Consider the following 17,772-nt stretch of genomic DNA (forward strand, 5'->3'; position numbering starts at 1 on the left):
AATTGTAGATATATATGTGAAAAAAGTTTTTTTCTATTTCCAACAGTACTTTAGTTCAGGCTATTTGAGCAGAAACACATTTACATGTATTTGCATTCACATTGCTGAATAAATGCAATTATCATGAACGCAACATGAAACCCAATTTCACCTCACCCCATGTGGAGACTCTTTCTGACCCACAATAATTCTTTGAAATTGAACTTTCCTTGTATAAATATAGTGATAAGACCAACAGTTTAACTCCCTGTTACTTTTCACTGATGCTAGCATAGACTGACATGTAGCACACCGCATTGGGTCGAGCATTTATATATATCAGTAATATATCCGGTATATGGTGGGTGGTCTGTAAATACTAGTAATCGAGTCTGGACCAGATAATCCAGTGATACTAGCATAGATTGACATGTAGCACACCCCATCGGGTCGAGCATTTATAGATATCAGTAATATTTCAGGTATATGGCGGTGGTCTGTAAATAATCAAGTCTAGACCAGACAATCCAGTGATCAACAGCATGAGCATCGATCTATGCAATTGGGATACTATACTAGCCACATAAAGAAACTGTGCATTGTCAAAATATTATCCCAGTTGATAAGTACGATAACAATGTCAAAGGTACATATAAACTTTAATGGAGGAATCATGAGACCATAACAAGTCGGGAGAATTTCAATTGAAAAGTCAATCACAATGACGTCACGAGCCCACAAGCGGGACAGGGGTCAAACGACCATGTCACAAGCTCAATAACGGTATGTCCACCATCGGCATTGAGAACAGCAGTGCATCGACGACGCATAGAGCCTATCAAATGTGCAAGGAAGGCTTGTGGGATGTCACGCCAGATTCTCTCAAGTTCTGTTGCGAGGTCAAGGACGTTATCTGGCGGATGAGGAAGACGGCAAAGACGTCGATCCATCTCATCCCAAACATGCGCTATCGGGGAGAGGTCCGGTGAATTTGCAGGCCAAGGCAGTAAATCAACGTTGTGGTGTTGCAAGAAATCCATAGCAACCCTTGCCGTATGAGGGCGGGCATTGTCCTGGTGGAATGTTAACCTTTTGCAGAAAAGGAATTGCCACAGGTCGAAGAATCTGATCCCTGCAGCCCACAAACCAGTTAAGTTGCCCTGAACAATCACCAAAGGAGTTCTTTGGCGTGCTCTTATTCCACCCCAAATCATCACGGAACCACCACCAAAGCGATTCCTCTCCAAGACACAGGCCTGTGCATAACGTTCTCCAACACATCTATAGGCACGTTGACGTCCATCACTATGGGAAATGTTAAACCTCGACTCATCTGTAAAAACAACATTTCTCCACCAAAACAAGGGTCTGTGGACATGATTTCGGCACCACATTCGGCGAAGTTGTCGAACTGTGTTGGGGTGGATACGGCGAAGTCCTGGGATGGTTCGGGCAGTCCTCACTGCAGTCTGAAACCTGTGGCGAAGATGGGTCACCCTTATCGATCTGTCCTGTCTTGGCGTTGTTACACGTGGACGTCCAGAACGTGGCTGATCGATGAAGTCATTTGTGTTCTGGTAGCGTCTCACCAGTGCAGAAATGGTGTTCCCGGTGGCAGTGGAAATGTGCAGCCACTTGTCGTTGAGACATTCCCCAACGGACCATCCCAATGGCCTCATGATGTTGTGCAGACGTGAGCCTTGGCATGCTATGCGTTTCAATAGCCGTTCAATTTTTTGAACGATCACAAGGGCAGGGGTTGAGCTTTCCAAAGTGACAGTATTGTGTGGCATTCATTTGCTCTGTTTCTCTTTCCCGGAATGCATGTGCAACAATGTATTGCACGTCTCAAGGACGAACTCACTGCCATCACGGAACGTGGCACATGCATGCATGTTGGATACATGTCACTAATCTCTCAGTTTAAATCCTTATGTGTCTACACAGGTTTGATAAATTTAGATTTTAAATTTTTGTATGCAGTTTCTTTATGTGCCTAGTATATGATAGTGTCAACCAAGTCAGCAAGTCTGACCACCCAATCTTGTTCGTTTTGTGATGTTTAGCAAATAATTTTTTTCTTCAATTTTTCAATTAATCTGATCATGTACACATAGCCAGTTTAAATTACAATCAAAGAACTATTTCAAATGACCCCGTTTTGATTCCATGTTAGAATTGGTCCCATACAACTTTGGTGATTGGGTTGGTAGTGTTTCCAGACAAGTTCTCAAATATTTACTGGCTGCCATCATTTAGCTTGAATACTGCTGAGTGTCAAACATCAAACCAGACTTGAGAATAACAAACTTAATGACTATGAATACACATTTATTTACAAAATATGACAGGTATACAGAAGCTATCTCTTTCGGTTCTTCATTTTCATCCTCTTGGACTTCCCTGGTCTCCCACTTTTCTTTGGCTTCTGAAAAAGAGGTAAAAACGATCTGTATAGTTCATTATGTTCTTCATACTCAGCCATTATAAATGTATACGCTACAATTACAACCATGTCCTTCATCAGACTGGTTAACTGTCATTAAACTAGGTGCCTTCTTTTAGAAGTTCTACCACAAACCGAAGTATATGTAACACATTTCCAAGCTGTTATACCTCAGTTTTGAAATACAATCCAGCCAGACAACGGCCTCCTTCCACAAGGAGATTTTTGTGCTCTGACTGACTATCTCTACTCCCATATTCTGGGCAGTGCTAACATGGCCTGTAGAACGAAACCCAGTCTCACAGCCATACTGAGAAGACGAAACGTAATCAGAAAAGCATTATCCTGTTTGTGACCTACCTTTCCGTACTTTCCACTTTGTTTTGCTCCAGCAAACTCAGATACATCAGCTGCACTGTCCTTAGTGTTGTACTTCGACCTCTTCTTCTGACCTCCAAATCCAAACTTATTGTTCTTGAACTGGCGTTTTTTGTTTGGTCTGAGAAAGAAAAGGAAGTTAGACCCTATTTGAGAAAACATTATGCAAGTTTGTTATACAGTTTTAGGGCGATGTGGGCAAATAAGAGTCCTATTTGGGCCCAAGAAAAACATTAGGCAAAATTTCTTTCAAAGTTACCTCCCCTGGCGTGTCAGGTCGTTGATTTCCAAGGATACTGATCATAACTGAATGGAGATTGACCATTCTTAGTGCACTGCACATATACCACACTATATCAGTGCCTCAGAAATCTGAAATATTCATAATACATATACCATGATATTGCATGCCTTTTTAACCACCAAACTTTACTCTCTTATATATAGTTGGAGTTGTTATAAAAGATGCATACTGATTCCTCTTCTTGTCCAAGTTCTGTAATGTTGGCTGCTTCCTCTTCCCTTCAGCCTTCTCCACATCATCCAGGAAGTCTAGTTTGTTCAACTGACCTGCATAGTACAAATGGTCATACAGTGCTAGTCTCCAGACAGTAATTACAGTACTGTAATGAAACTCATAGTAACAAATTTGGGTTATTTTCAAGCAGGTTTCATCAAACCATGATATACGCAGTAATACTGGATGCTAAGACACTGTGAGTGAGTGAGTTTCAGCGAACTTACCTTTCCTGTATTTTTTAACAGATTGTAGCATCTCTCGCTTCTCTTTCTGTCGCTGTAGCAGAACCTCTGTTTGCACCTAGAGAGAGGATGTGAGTCAGTGAATTGGGCATTATGTGATACAAAATCTAAGTACATTAGGTGTCTGTTTGGTATAATTAACCTTAGAGCCAGGGAGAGCAGCAGAGACAATGAGTATATAAGGCATATCCTGTTCATTTTATAAACTTAATCAACAAGTAAGGTTTTTCGAGGGATCAATTGTTTACATTGACATATTAAAAAAATAGGTTGTAAAGTATTAAGTCTCAATATTTAGAAAAATAGTGAAATAGTGACACTGCAGCTCTTCTGGTTACATTTACAGTTCAGTTAACAGTTTAAAATATATAAAAAACACTGACACTTATGTACAAAATGTGAGCATTGATGAAGATGAAATATGTCCTGCTAAATACTCTAAAATTAAATGAATAATTTCATAATAATTAGAAAATAGAATTTTGACAATAGCAGAGGTCAACTGAAACAAAGATGGATTTTGAGAACAAACATGGATGTCAGCTAAATCGACTTTTAGTCTGCTGAGCTAAAAACGGAAGTAATCATATCCTCCGTGCTTCTTCTGCTTACCTTTTTACCATACTTCCTGAGATCCCTCATTTTCTTTGCTTTCTCAGATCGTTCCATACCAATCTGCTTCTCAAGCAGTTTTTCTCGGACCTGGTGAAACACAAAAACACTACATCATGGGTTTCCAAATACATGATTTATTGTAGGCCCGTCCATTTGCCAAGAAAATAGATTGTTCACCATGTTGTTGAGGCGGTTTTGTAGCTGGATTGTTTACTTGTCCATTAGACTGAGTAGCATAGCTATTATTAGCTAAACTATCTGGCGAATGAAAATCAAGGGCAGGTAATCTGAGGTTGCAAGAACCAGGCAAATGTATCAAGGGGTCATTGTAGGTTTACAAACTGGAGATGCAGAGGTTATAGGCGCACCCTTGAGATACAATACATACCTTCTTCATGTGGTCATCTGACTTGGCCATCTGAGCGAAATAGTCCTCCGGTCTCTTGGTGGGCACTCCCAAATCATGAAGCTTGGCCATACCTTTCACAACCGATGCCTGAGCCTGGCAGTAACTGCAATGGATAAATGAAGATGCAGAGATCTACCTTGCCCTTGCTTGTTTCAGGTCTTTCTAGTTTCAAGTCCAGAGGACACACAACAAGAAGAGTCTCAAACTGGCGACATGTGGCACACTTCACTGGATTTCCAAGAACCTTACTGATGTCATATCATTAGGCATGCTTCGAGTTTGAGTTTGATTTTCCGCCGCTTTTAGCAATATTCCAGCAATATCACAGCGGGGGACACCAGAAATGGGTTTCACCCATTGTACCCATGTGGGGAATCGAACCCGGGTCTTCAGCGAACGCTTTAACCACTAGGCTACCCCACCACCCCCAGGCATGCTTCAAAGCTTTCAGCATAATGCAGGTGACAATTTCAATGATGCAGGTGACAATTTCAGTCAGCAGCTAACACTCTGTATTTTGTGTTTATTTTTTACCTCACTAGATACATCTGTTATATATATTATGCAGTCTACTATTTTGATATCTTGTAATGATTCAGTCAAACCTTTTTCACTCTCTCCAGAAACATCTGTGGAAGGTTTACTGTTAACATTCAAATAAGTAACTACTGACTCTAGACTGTATAAGTCTCATGCATGCATACATACAATCCAGCCAGCCTCATGCTAATGACCTTTCAGCAGGTCAGTTTTTTCAAGATATTTTGTTCTGAAATATATGTTTTATCATCAAATATTTTTGACAATGTTTGAAATCCACACCAGAGTGTGGGATGCTAAATGCACATGTTACCACCAAATATACTCATGGTTGTTTACAGTCTAATTTAAAGTCATTAGAACTAATAGAAGAGTTGTTTTGAAGCATTGTTTGTCACAAGACAGATGCAGTAAAGAAACATGATTCTGTTAAACTAAGACGGAAACCAAACAAATCAGAAATTAAATGACAATAATTGAAAATTACAATTTCATTTCCCTCCTAAAGTCGTCATTTACATCATCTTCGCCGACAAAGTCTGTTCCTGGTGGAGGGGGAGCTGGTTCATTTGTCAAGTCTAGTCTTTCTATCCAGTCCAGATTTTGTTGGAAAGCATGTAGCTTTGTCTCCATGCCCTCCTATAATTCAACAGAAAGATGTTTATTGTTTTCATGTAAGATTTGAAGCTCAATCTGCAAGAGAAACAATGTGGTTAAGAGAAATGGAGGTTTTCATGTCACTTCTGAAATGAAACCAAAATAGCAATTTGTTCATTGATATTTCCTATAAAAGGTGAGGTGAGGTGAAATTGGGTTTTACATCGTGCTTGAGAATATATCGCTCATATGACGACGTGCATGCGTGTGTATGTGTATGTGCGGCTGCTTGTACTAGCCCAGACTGAAGCTGGTTTTATAGTGCTAGCCCACTGAGATACCATGCCGCAGTGAATCATGAATATCCCACTCAGACACATTATACTGACTCCGAGCCGACCAGTCCTTGTTGTACCCATTAATGCCGAGCGCCAGGCAGGGACCAACAAGTACCATATTTTAACGTCTTCTGGTATGACGCGGTCGGGGATCGAACCCGCGACCTTCGGCTCTCAGGGCCGACGCTCTAACCACTACACCACGGAGGCAGTCTTCCTATAAAAGAATGGAGTTTAGTAAAAACACTGCCTGCAATATCCAATTAATTGGACACTACAACAGAAAAGGCCAGATTGCCCATAATAGAAGGAAGAAACTCACTAAGCACATCAGATAAATGGTTGTAACACTGATTTTAATGTCAGTATTCGCACATCACACAGTCAGATTTGGGGGAAAACTCAAAGTAACACAATACAAATGCAAAATCTTAAATCAGAAATTCAAACAAACTTCTCTTTTTTGAGACAACTTACTGGTATAAGCTTGAAATCAAGAATCTTAGAAAGAATATATTACTCACTGTGTCCTTGATGAATGTTTTTGGCTGTTCTGCAACCACATTTAAGCCTGGTTTTAGTTTACCGCTGGCAAAAGCTGCCTGGAGCTGAAAAGGTGAGGAGATATATGTAACAGACTGGACAAAGGGTTAAATGATCTAAGGGAGATAACTCTCCAATGTAACATATTAAAAGATCACCTTAATATATAGAGGATATTATATGAGTGACCATGTCATACTATGTTTACAACATGATTGCATAAATGTTGGTATTTCCCGAGTTAAAGCGAGGCATATACCGATATTCAGGCATGAGTGTCATAAACATAGTATGAAATGGGCACGAATATAATGTTCTGTACATTACCGAAGTCGTCATAATTGAGGAAATTAAATCCAAATCTGCTTTCAAACCTAGGCTGGCTACCTGCTGTTGCTGCATGCAGAATGCAACATCACAGAAGAAACGTGACGTCATAGCATTGTTCATGACGTCACATCACCATGACAAAGTGATATTTTGCCCTAGGGCATCTTGTTAAAAAATATGAACCCTGATATTTTCGCCCTCGTTTGTAATAATTCAGTTTATTACCCATATGGTGAAACAAAACCAGTGTCATATATATATAATATGTGCACATTTACACAAATAATTTTTGCCTAGCAACCATTGTTTCTGTATTTCGTCATCTGTTACATCATTCAACAATTGAATGTGACATCAATGAAGAGGGCTGTCACACTTGCTTACCATGTTTTACTGCATACACATACATGAATGAAATGGATAATAAAGAAATTATTGCACTCGAGCAAGTGTGTCATATGTCTTATACATTGCCCGAGCGAGAGCGAGCAAAATTTCACACTTGTTTTGTATAAGTCGTATGACATACTTGCTCGTGTAATAATCTCTACATCAGCAACTGCAGCCTTTTTTGTTGTCACAACTTCAGTTCATACAAAGTTCATTTCCTAAACCAAAACAATGGAGCTCCACACAGCGAGGCAGATAATAAAAGTGCTGTACAGAATAACTGGCTTCCGTATCCTTTTCATGAAGGCATATAAAGAGAAAGCTTGTGTGTATCTCTTGAGTATTAGTTACAAAAAGATACCCGTGAAGGTCGGGGTTAGACTATTGATCTTCAGTAACCCATGCTTGTCGTAAGAGGCGACTAACAGGATCGGGTGGTAAGGCTCGCTAACTTGGATGACACATGTCAACAGACCACCGCCATATAGCTGGAATATTGCTGAGTGCGGGGTAAAACTAAACCCACTCACTCACTACAAAAAGGCACTTGCCAGAGTGATTGTACTAGAGGCAAGTGTTTATCTAATCCTCAGGGAATATGACAGGGCCATAGGCATGGTACAGTCTGGTACCACACAGACATTGCCCGTTGATTTAACACCTAGAGAATCACCTATGGTGATGTTTTTGGCAAAACGATCAAGTTATATAGACGGTGGCTGCTCAAGTTGCAAAGCAGTATCTTGATCAAAACATTCATTGACACTTAGTGGCCTCAGTGAGGCGAGGACATGACCGGCCTGCATCAAAGCACACGGTGGACACTCTCGCTACAGTCTGTGTGAACTTAATGTGAACACCTTCTTGTGTTTTGGCTTATCTGCATATGCTGACGTCCTAGCATGTTGTTATAAATTGTTTCCATACCTTGAAATATTTGTCTCTTCATGTAAAAACATTTCCTTTGCAGCAGTGAAAGTTCAACACTGATTCTGATAGTTGTTTGTGTGTCACAATAATGTTTTCCTCTACTGTAACTGCCTCAGTCATATGAAGCTAGTCTCTCTTACTGGAGTTCAAACATGAAATTGCAAATGTTTTTCAATAAATCCGAACATTTAGATAAATGGGTGCTTACTTTTCATTGAGCATGTTGAGTGAGTGAATATGGTTTTACGCCTCTTTTAGCAATATTCCAGCAATATCATGACAGGGGACACCAGAAATGGGCTTCACACTATGTACCCATGTGGGGAATCGAACCCTGGTCTTCGGCGTGACGAGCGAAAGCTTTAACCACTAGGCTACCCCACCGCCCCTTTAGCATGTTGATAAAATATCCATTAATTGTGGAAAACTATTCTCATTTGCTTATCTATCTCCATTTGCTGCCATCAAAACCCAATGGAAACCTAGCAAGAGTCAATTGATCATGCTGAAAAGCACAGCTATATTGTCATAAAGCTGTGTGGTCACAGTTGTAGAAGCATACCTATATAAATATGCTATACACAAAGCACACTGAAAGGCATACATTATCTGTTCTTACTTACCGCTGCCATATAGCTGGAATATTGCTGAGTGTGGCGTAAAACTAAACTCACTTACTCACTCTGTTCTTACTTCCGAAAAAGTACAGTCATCCCTCACTATAATACGGGTCTTGACGTCCATGGATGACCCCCTACATTTTGAGACACCACGTTATATTAACTTATACATAACAAGGAATAAAGGCCAAGTAAAATCGTATATTCCATGGACATAACAGAACTGCTATTTCATGTATTGTGCCCAATCTTAACTATATTGTATCGTCCGAGGTGAAAAAAAACAAACTTTGTAAATGAAAATAGATATCTGTACAGCAAACTTGCAATCAACCTGCATCACTAGACATGATAATTCAATTGTCATTCCTGTTATGCCACCTGTTATTCAACTAAGCTGGAAATAGCAATCAGCTGTGTACACATGTTTTGGTCCAATGTACCAGTGATTCAGTTAAAACAATCCGAAAATATTATATCAAAGAATTTCTATTCCATTATCTGACTAATATATATCATACGCAGATATTTTAACAGAGATAATACATATTGCTATCGTATTAGTATAATCTATGTTTTCTATGAATATATTTAACATAATACTTAACATAGGCTCAGCAGTTTGGGATACGTGACTGAATACATTTTATGTATGGAACAGTTTGACAAGTCACCGTTGACTTCCTGCGGTATGCGCCACTTTGATAGTAAAAGCAAAATGTTGGCAATTAATTGTCAGATATGACTTCTGTGAGTAAATAACGTGGGTCTAAGGGTCCATGGATGACGAGGTGGTAATCAGTTTGTGATTGCTGGGAATAATGTGAAATTGGAGCTTCCGCGGTTGGCATGAAAAACAGACCCTCATGAACATGGTAAGCAGATGTTGTACGCATTTAGGATGAGGTGATGCCATGTCACCCACATTTTCTCTGATGTTACTGTAAACAGTTTTAATGAATGAAAATGGGAGTAAATATCATCAAATAATATGAAATCAATTTATTATGTGTTTTCTGACATCTTATGTTTTCGGATGGCAGTGTTTACCTGCACCATATTCGTAAGTACTCAGCTGATGGCATGTCTTTATGATAAAGCTGTCATTTATAAGTGATAACTATGTTCTGCTGTTTGTCTGATTATTCAAGTAAACCAGGTATGTTTTAAGCATCTGACGAACCCCTGATATGTACGATGAACACTGTTCATTTCAATCCGCACTGAATTTCTCTAGTTTACAACATGATTAACCTGAGCTCAACAGCTGATTTGTATTTTCGATGATATGAAAATGTGTGATTGCTGGGCAATGTTTTTATGAAATATACAATGCCATTTTAGAAAGTGGTCAAATGTAACATATGTTATATTTGGGATTACACTTTCTCAGTAAAGTACAGATTCTAGTACTTTTTGGGGGTGTTTTTGTGTCCCATCCGGGATTCGAACCCACACCCTCAGAGTCAGGCACCTAATCGCCAGCACACAAAGTCAGATGCCTTGACCGCTCAGCCACCGCGGCTTCCACAAAAATGGAAGTTGGACAACTGGTAGTCTAGACTGCGGACTTGGATTACCCCACGGTTTAACTGCGGTATCGCGAAGAGCATTATTGCAAGGGATCACTGTGCATTCATTTTTTAAACAAAAAAATTTACTAAACCTATATAAGAGTGTGATCACTGGAGCAGAAACGTTTCTCATGAGAGAAAAGCCGACCAGGCCAGAATAAGCTTGGGAGCTATTAGCTATTGTTTGTAAACAATGCGTTAAAACAGTTGACATATTCTGCCCCTTTAAATTCATTATAAAAGGTAGCCACTGGGTAATGCCAATAATGTTGATAATATTGGGCATTCTGCAAACTTGGTTTTCTTTATTTGTAATTTTATGGTGTGTGTTTACATGTCAGTAAATGAAAGCCATTTAACAGTACCATAAATGCAAAGCCCACCTCACCAATAATGTTTAGATAGTCCGTCGTTCGTACATTGCCTCGTAGACGAATGCTACTGGCCTACCAGCTAGCCGTTGATCGAAACAGTGGAGTTCATGCACTGAGCCTTTGAAGATGGGGTCTTATGTACGGCTTAGAAAATGAAAACCCAAGAAAATCCATTCGGTACCCAACTGGCCAATATCCAAGAGAGATGCAAATATAAAATACTTGATTTACCTCTTCATCAGTGTCCATGCTCTCATAATCTGAAGAGTCTGAATCTGACATGACGGCGGTCGTATTCGTACAAACCCTCTATAGGAGAACACCGTCTAGGAAAACATAAAACACGTGCAAGAGAAAAACACAGGAAGCGGAAATACAACTCTCAGATAATGTCCTAACTAAATACTCAATTGTCGCGCCTCTGTCAATATGTATCTATTTGTGTGTTTTACTTGTCGTTATTTTATCCATTACAACTAAATATATAGTTAGGTTTCTATTTTTGTGAAGGGACAGTTTGCCACGGTTACAGTTACTTATAGGACATCACTTTGAAGTCTCGCTGATTGCGAGAGTTCGACTGAAGTCTCGCCCTTCGCCAGAGAGTTTTGAGGACACAGCTAGGGGTTAGATATTGAGAACATTATTTCCATGAAAAATGGGGAACATGATGTATGCATATGTTTCGCACCCAGACACGGCTCCTAACATCAACAAACCTCCATCATTTGATCCCCTTTTGGGCTTTGAAAACGGACGGAAAGAAAGAAGTGAGTGTTTGTTCATTGCATCTAATAACTTAGTGATAATGTTTATTGGAGTTATCGGGTGGCAAATAACCCTGGTTAGATTTGCTCTTCATCAATCCATACTTGTCGTAAGAGTCGGGGATCTGGTGCCCCCCAGTCAGACTTTGCTAATGCATGTCATCGTATAATGCAAACGTGCAACACCTTGATTATTGTAACTTTGACATATGATCATGATGATATATGGCTGACCATATGTCTTATGTGACAAGCATGATATGGATAGATGAAAACAAGTCACATGAAACAGTATCTTATGCAGAATTATTTTTGAAAATTATGAACTTATTGTTTTAAAAAATGTCCGATGGACTAGACCAATGCAGTACAAATGTACTGAATACAAAGATCAACACTCAGTACTCATACTGAATGATGATATGAATGTACGCAATAGTTCTCACACAATCATCTTTAGCGCTGAAGGCATTAACTGTCCGATAACCATAGTTTATTAATAAATTTGAAAAATGTCATTCACATCCTGCTAGAATTCACTGTTTATAGATTCTGATACTATTATATGTTCCTTTTCCCAGTTAATCAGTTGTTATTAAGTAAATATGGCTTTAGCCAGAAGTCCAAATCCTGCCTCTACTATAATTCAGTTAAATTTTGACCAGTAGTAAACTCAATACTAAAGAAAGAAAAAACCCATCAAAATCAACACCAAATTGCTGTCAAGGTTTTGACAAGTAGAACCAAAAGGTTTTGGGCACAGACTGCTGACATTTAGGTGATTCTGTGCCCCCAAACAATCATGATGACTGTAAGAGTTTGGTCAATATTACTACATAGCTGTTAATACATCACATACTTTGAGCGATTTATTGCTATTGTTGGTGGAAATATCTCATCACGCTCTTACACAAACAGTTGTTTTGTACAATCCTATCTTATTTTATCTTACTTATTGATAAGTTTGAATATTTACATGAAAATAATATTTTTTTCAGCTGTCAAGGCAACAAGGGAGGAGTTAGATCAGGCCAGGATACCCCTAGAAAAACGGGATTACTGTGTAGACGACTTCATGGCATTTATGAAATGCAGAGACAGCAACTTCCCATTTGTTCTATCAAAGTGTTCCCATGAGAGGCATGTGTATGAGGAGTGTGAATACCAGGAGTAAGTATCCCACATAAGTGTAACTCCTTTGATTAGATGAGATGTAAAGAAGAGATGGTAGTGTTTGCAATTAACCATGCAAATAAGTATGTTGACATATGTAACCTTGTGAATACACAATGCCATTTAGAAAGTGGTCAAACGTAGCATATGTTTTATTTGAGATTACACTTTCTTAGTGTAAAAGTACTTGAATCTGTACTTTACTAAGAAAGAGTTATCCCAAATATAACATATTTTACATATGTAAACTTCATGATCTTGGCAAAATGTATCACAGTGTATAATAATATTTATTGTTATGCATCAGTTTGCAACTTAAGCCACCAATCCAAACCCAGAATCTAGTAAATCCTGTTGTCTAGTAAGCTCAGCTAATATTAGTTCATGTAATATCACTAAATTCTACTGAAATTGTGTTCAAGAACCATGTTTGGCATTTGTAGAGATGAGTATGGGCAGATAACCTTGGAATGGGCCGCCAGTACCGAAATCAGAAAGATTTAAGTGGTTCCACATATCAAGACTGGTTACATGCAATACTGCCCAGTAGTGTAGATATTTGCTCATGCTGTCAACTTGGAATATTACACAATGTAAAACAAGAGTCATCACAAGATGACATATCCCCCCGGCCCCCACATCTTTGAAAGAACAAATCATCTCACAGTAACTTAAAGTCCAGCTTGAGTTTACACTAAGTGCAAATCGTTTCCATGGAAATGATGAAAAACATAAATGACAAAAATCTGCAAATAGCAAAAGGCACCACTTCAAGATCTGCCTCGCATAGCTGCCAAGTTTTACTGAAAGATATTAAGAAGTTTTTGAAACGAAACCCACCCCTCCCTTTTGAGACTAAGTCTAAATCGTTTCCATGTAAACCTAGAAAAAACAAAAAGACAAAAATCTGTAAATAGCAAAAGGCACCACTTTGGGATCTGCCTCACATATCTGCCAAGTTTTGCTGAAAGATATTAAGAAGTTTTCGAGTTGTGCTCCGGAAACGAAGCCCACCCCTCCCTTTTGGGATTAAGTTCGATTTGTTTCCAGGAAACTAGGGAAAATAAAAATGCCAAAAATCTGGAAATAGCAAAAGGCACCATTTAAGGTTCTGGTTGATATATCTACCAAGTTTTGTTGAAAAATATTTAACGGTTCTTGAGTTGTGCTCCGGAAACAAAGCCCACCCCTCCCTTTTGAGACTAATTCCGAATCGTTTCCATGGAAACCAGGAAAAATAAAAATGCCAAAAATCTGCAAATAGCAAAAGGCACCACTTAAGGCTCTGTTTGATATATCTACCAAGTCTTGTTGAAAAATATTTGAACGGTTTTTTGAGTTATGCTCCGGAAACGAAGCCCACCCCTCTTTAAGACTAAGTCCAAAACGTTTCCATGGAAACCGACAAAAATATAGATGACCATAATCTGTAAATAGCAAAAGGCACCACCTTAGGTTATGTTTGACATATCTACCAATTTTTGTTGAAAAATATCTAATGGTCTTTGAGTTGTGCTCCGGAAACAAAATGATTACAGACGGACGGACAGACGGACGAGGCAATGACTATATCCCCCCGCATTACATGCCGTGGGGATAACAAGATTCACTCACATTGCCTGTTTCATAGAAACAAGTTGAGTTGAAAAACAAATCTGAATCTAAAACGTATCTTGGACATGGTTCTGAATTCTACATGAAACTTTCATTTGTACTTAGGGTTTGTGATGACAAAATGCCTCAAGGGATTTGGATATCTGATTTGGTATTTTATGATTGATAATGATTGATAAATTGTTTTTTCAGTTTTGTCTTGAGGATGAAGGAATACGAGAGAGAAAAGCGATTGTTGGAAAGACAGAAGAGGATACAACAGAAAGATGCAGCAGAGGAACTAGGAGATTGATGCTTGGAGGGGGCACCTGTTTTATAATCTGTACATACAGGATATATCCAAGTGTATACATGAGGCTGTGTGTAGATTGTCAGATCCAGGCACTCGGTGTTGTTATATGTGGACATGACACAGAGAAACTGGGTAGTTTTTGGATTTCATTCAGTGCTGTTAAATATATTATTTTGAACTTATGACTGCATTTGTGATGATTTTAGTGTCATGTTCATCATGAGGTCTCTTCATTGTTAGATAAATGGGAAAACAATGAAAAAGTGTCCATTAAGCATGTTAAATGTCTGTAAGAGTACAAACATCATCCTTAGAATTGTTTGCCTCGACAATAACATGAGTGCATGCTTGTCCGTTACCAACAGTAAATATTCCCAGCTTATTTGACATCTGTTTTGTCTGCGAAGTCTGACTGAGTCATTTGCATGTGATTAAAGGACTAAATGTGATTTTCCTTTTCCTACTGTGGATGTGCAACTTATCCCTCACTCTTTTGGAGTTCTAGGGCAGAATAGGCAATCACAGTGGTGATTGAATGATCAGTATTGTGTGGAGTATGAGTACCATTCAACTTGAAAACCTGTTTACCTGGAGTGAGTGAGTGAGTATGGTTTTACGCTGCTTTCAGCAATATTCCAGTACTATCACAGCAGGGGACACCAGAAACAGGCTTCTTACGTTGTAGCAATGTGGGGAATCGAACCAGGGTCTTCGGGGGGATGAGTGGATGCTTCAACCACTCAGCTACCCCACCGCCACTGCTTACCTGGAGATTACTGTGACCAGGTTTTAAAACACTAATAACCTGGATCACTGGCTGGTGTTGTTCCAACTACATCATTTTCTTGTTCTTTGGTCTACTTTTTTCTACAGGGTGTTATCAAAAGGTTGAGATGATAACAATGATAAGGAGGAATTATGTAGTGCTGGTATCCATCTACAAGCATGGGTTACTGAAGATCAATTCAGACCCGATCCTCACCGGTATATTAAAGTTCAAAGTTACAAACTCACCACTTATGTTATATGCTAATAACTTTCAGTTTTACAATTCCACAGCTATGGAACACTTGGGAGTAACTGCAGTGCCGTAAGAACTGGTGTTATATGCAACATCTTGTACTATTCTGGTAGCAGTGTTCTGGATCTTCTGAAGTTTGTAAAGATGACCCCTATCAACAGGCTGTTGCTATAATCTAGGCGATCTTCACGGGCGAGAACAACACTGATTTGGATGTCCAAACTATATACACGATATATCCAGGAACCATAAGGAAAGAAAGCATAGCAAGATGGTTTCAGTCAGAAGAATACGAGTAGTTGGCGATTATGACTGATTGTAATGCCTGCTATTCTGACCTTGGATTCAAACCCAAAATCACTCGATCCTGGTACTCAACTGCATCAGCAAACTGCTGCGTCATTAACCCTTTTAGAACCTTAGCACCAGACCATATAAGGAAACATGTCTAAAGTATAGATAACAGACAAAACACCGATCCAGTTCAGTAGAAAAATAAGTTTAATTACAATCGCCATTAACAGTAATTCAAGGCAAAGATCTACAAATTAACAAAATCAATATATGAGCGAAGTAAAAAAGAAGTACACAAGACTCATAACAAGTGGTTCCAGCCATAAGGCCAGACCAATTTTATTTCTTGTTTTACGGATTTTGGTCCCCAAAAAACCTAAAGGCAGGAGGAAAATAAAACAAAAATAAAATCACCAAAGTATATTCCTTCTAAATACTCAAAGTATTTTACTTTTGGTAATTTATGAATCATATATGGGGCAAAAAACAAACAATCTAAAAAACTCTTCTTTTTTTCTGCAAGTTTACATTTTTGGCCAATAAAAACATTAGGATTTTATTTTTTGAGCGGGTAAAATTAATTTTTATTTTTTTTCTTATTCTTGAAAAAATATGACAGGCGGATCCGTAAAACAAGAAATAAAATTGGTCTGGCCTAAACATCTTTCAACATTTGGCTCAAGCACACACTGAAAGTAAAGGAAGTCATCATAATCAAGGGAAATAATAAATACTGGATACAGTTGGTGATGCAATGATATAATGAACATACTCGTATCTAAGCTGTATATCCAAGTGTTGCATTTGCACAAGAACTCCTTTCATGGTAGGGATAGTAATGAAAAAGGTTTTTATGCAATATTCTGTTCACTTGAATATGTTGAGGTAAGGTTTATAAATAATTTCTTGTTTTCCCTTGTTTACTGTTACAAATTGCAAGTCTCTGATATTGATATTGAAGTGTGATTAACCTCTCAACAGAAGTTGAGTAACAGTGAATGCCCCTGTGAATTTACCTGCCAAATGTCATGGGCAGCTCGACTACAGCAAAACTCAGAATATACATCTTTCCTTAATGCTTTATGGTAGTTTGCACCATTACCAAAAACATTCTTTTGGCTAACCCTGTTTTTCTGGTCCTAATGCAACTTGTTTGGATAACCTCAGGACATTGTTTCGAGCAAAATACGTTAACCATTGTCTTAGAAGATGGTTAATGCGGTATAAGAGCCAAGAATGCTAAATTTCAATGGAGACCTATGTTTTAATCAAATTCAGTAAATAAGATACATACTTTGAATAAACTTAGGTTTATCTTGTTTGTTGTTTAACAATATTCCTGTCATAAATATTCAAGTCTGGAGCAGACAATCCAGTGATCAAGGGCATGAACATCGATCTACACAGTCGGGATATGATGACATGCATCAACCAAGACAGCAACCTGACAACCCGATCCCGTTAGTCACCTCTTAGTAAGCTCGTATGTGAGTTAAAGACCCTGAACGTAATTACTTGTACCAATTTGTAGAAGTAACTTTGTGTTTATTTCCCTTCATAGCTGGAGAACTAGCAATATTTGAACACAATATCATATATCATAAGGGAGTGCACACACAATAACTTGATAACATGTCAGTGTTGTACTGACATATGGTAGTGTATAATATATGAAGAGGTCAATAATTACAGAATATGGTAAAACTGAGAAAGACTGCACCTAAAACTAAGGCCCATTAAACACTGGGTGAGCAGAAGGGAACAAAAACTATTTCAAGCTATTTTC

At 38.6% G+C, this 17,772-nt stretch overlaps 2 protein-coding genes across 2 annotated transcripts; one reads left to right on the top strand and one right to left on the bottom strand.

Moving 5' to 3' along the window:
- Positions 1-2,297: 2,297 nt before the first annotated feature.
- Positions 2,298-11,217, bottom strand: LOC124264291 (probable rRNA-processing protein EBP2). The gene is made up of 9 exons (XM_046699068.1): positions 11,057-11,217; positions 6,589-6,672; positions 5,617-5,768; positions 4,569-4,692; positions 4,178-4,267; positions 3,548-3,623; positions 3,277-3,373; positions 2,786-2,924; positions 2,298-2,407 (listed from the first exon to the last, which is right to left on the bottom strand). The coding sequence occupies exons 1-9, from the start codon at positions 11,105-11,107 to the stop codon at positions 2,342-2,344; spliced, it is 879 nt and encodes a 292-aa protein (XP_046555024.1). The 5' UTR covers positions 11,108-11,217; the 3' UTR covers positions 2,298-2,341.
- A 178-nt stretch (positions 11,218-11,395) lies between these two features.
- LOC124264382 (NADH dehydrogenase [ubiquinone] 1 beta subcomplex subunit 7-like) lies at positions 11,396-15,053 on the top strand. The gene is made up of 3 exons (XM_046699158.1): positions 11,396-11,595; positions 12,591-12,762; positions 14,572-15,053. Exons 1-3 carry the CDS (start codon positions 11,484-11,486, stop codon positions 14,669-14,671), a joined length of 384 nt encoding a protein of 127 aa, XP_046555114.1. The 5' UTR covers positions 11,396-11,483; the 3' UTR covers positions 14,672-15,053.
- The last annotated feature ends 2,719 nt before the right edge of the window (positions 15,054-17,772 follow it).

The sequence above is a fragment of the Haliotis rubra genome, unplaced genomic scaffold (assembly GCF_003918875.1).
Source record: "Haliotis rubra isolate DU_JTF1 unplaced genomic scaffold, ASM391887v1 Scf10, whole genome shotgun sequence".
Classification (NCBI taxonomy): Eukaryota; Metazoa; Mollusca; class Gastropoda; order Lepetellida; family Haliotidae; genus Haliotis; species Haliotis rubra.

What these genes read in the sequence shown, in the direction of transcription:
- LOC124264382 (XM_046699158.1), top strand. Translation starts at nt 11,484, where the DNA reads ATGGGGAACATGATGTATGCATATGTTTCGCACCCAGACACGGCTCCT. An exon ending in AAACGGACGGAAAGAAAGAA is followed by an intron (nt 11,596 to 12,590) that starts GTGAGTGTTTGT and finishes TATTTTTTTCAG; the next exon opens with CTGTCAAGGCAACAAGGGAG. An exon ending in GAGGAGTGTGAATACCAGGA is followed by an intron (nt 12,763 to 14,571) that starts GTAAGTATCCCA and finishes TTGTTTTTTCAG; the next exon opens with TTTTGTCTTGAGGATGAAGG.
- LOC124264291 (XM_046699068.1), bottom strand. Translation starts at nt 11,107, where the DNA reads ATGTCAGATTCAGACTCTTCAGATTATGAGAGCATGGACACTGATGAA. An exon ending in AAACATTCATCAAGGACACA is followed by an intron (nt 5,769 to 6,588) that starts GTGAGTAATATA and finishes GTTGAATTATAG; the next exon opens with GAGGGCATGGAGACAAAGCT. An exon ending in TTGGACAAGAAGAGGAATCA is followed by an intron (nt 2,925 to 3,276) that starts GTATGCATCTTT and finishes TTTCTTTCTCAG; the next exon opens with ACCAAACAAAAAACGCCAGT.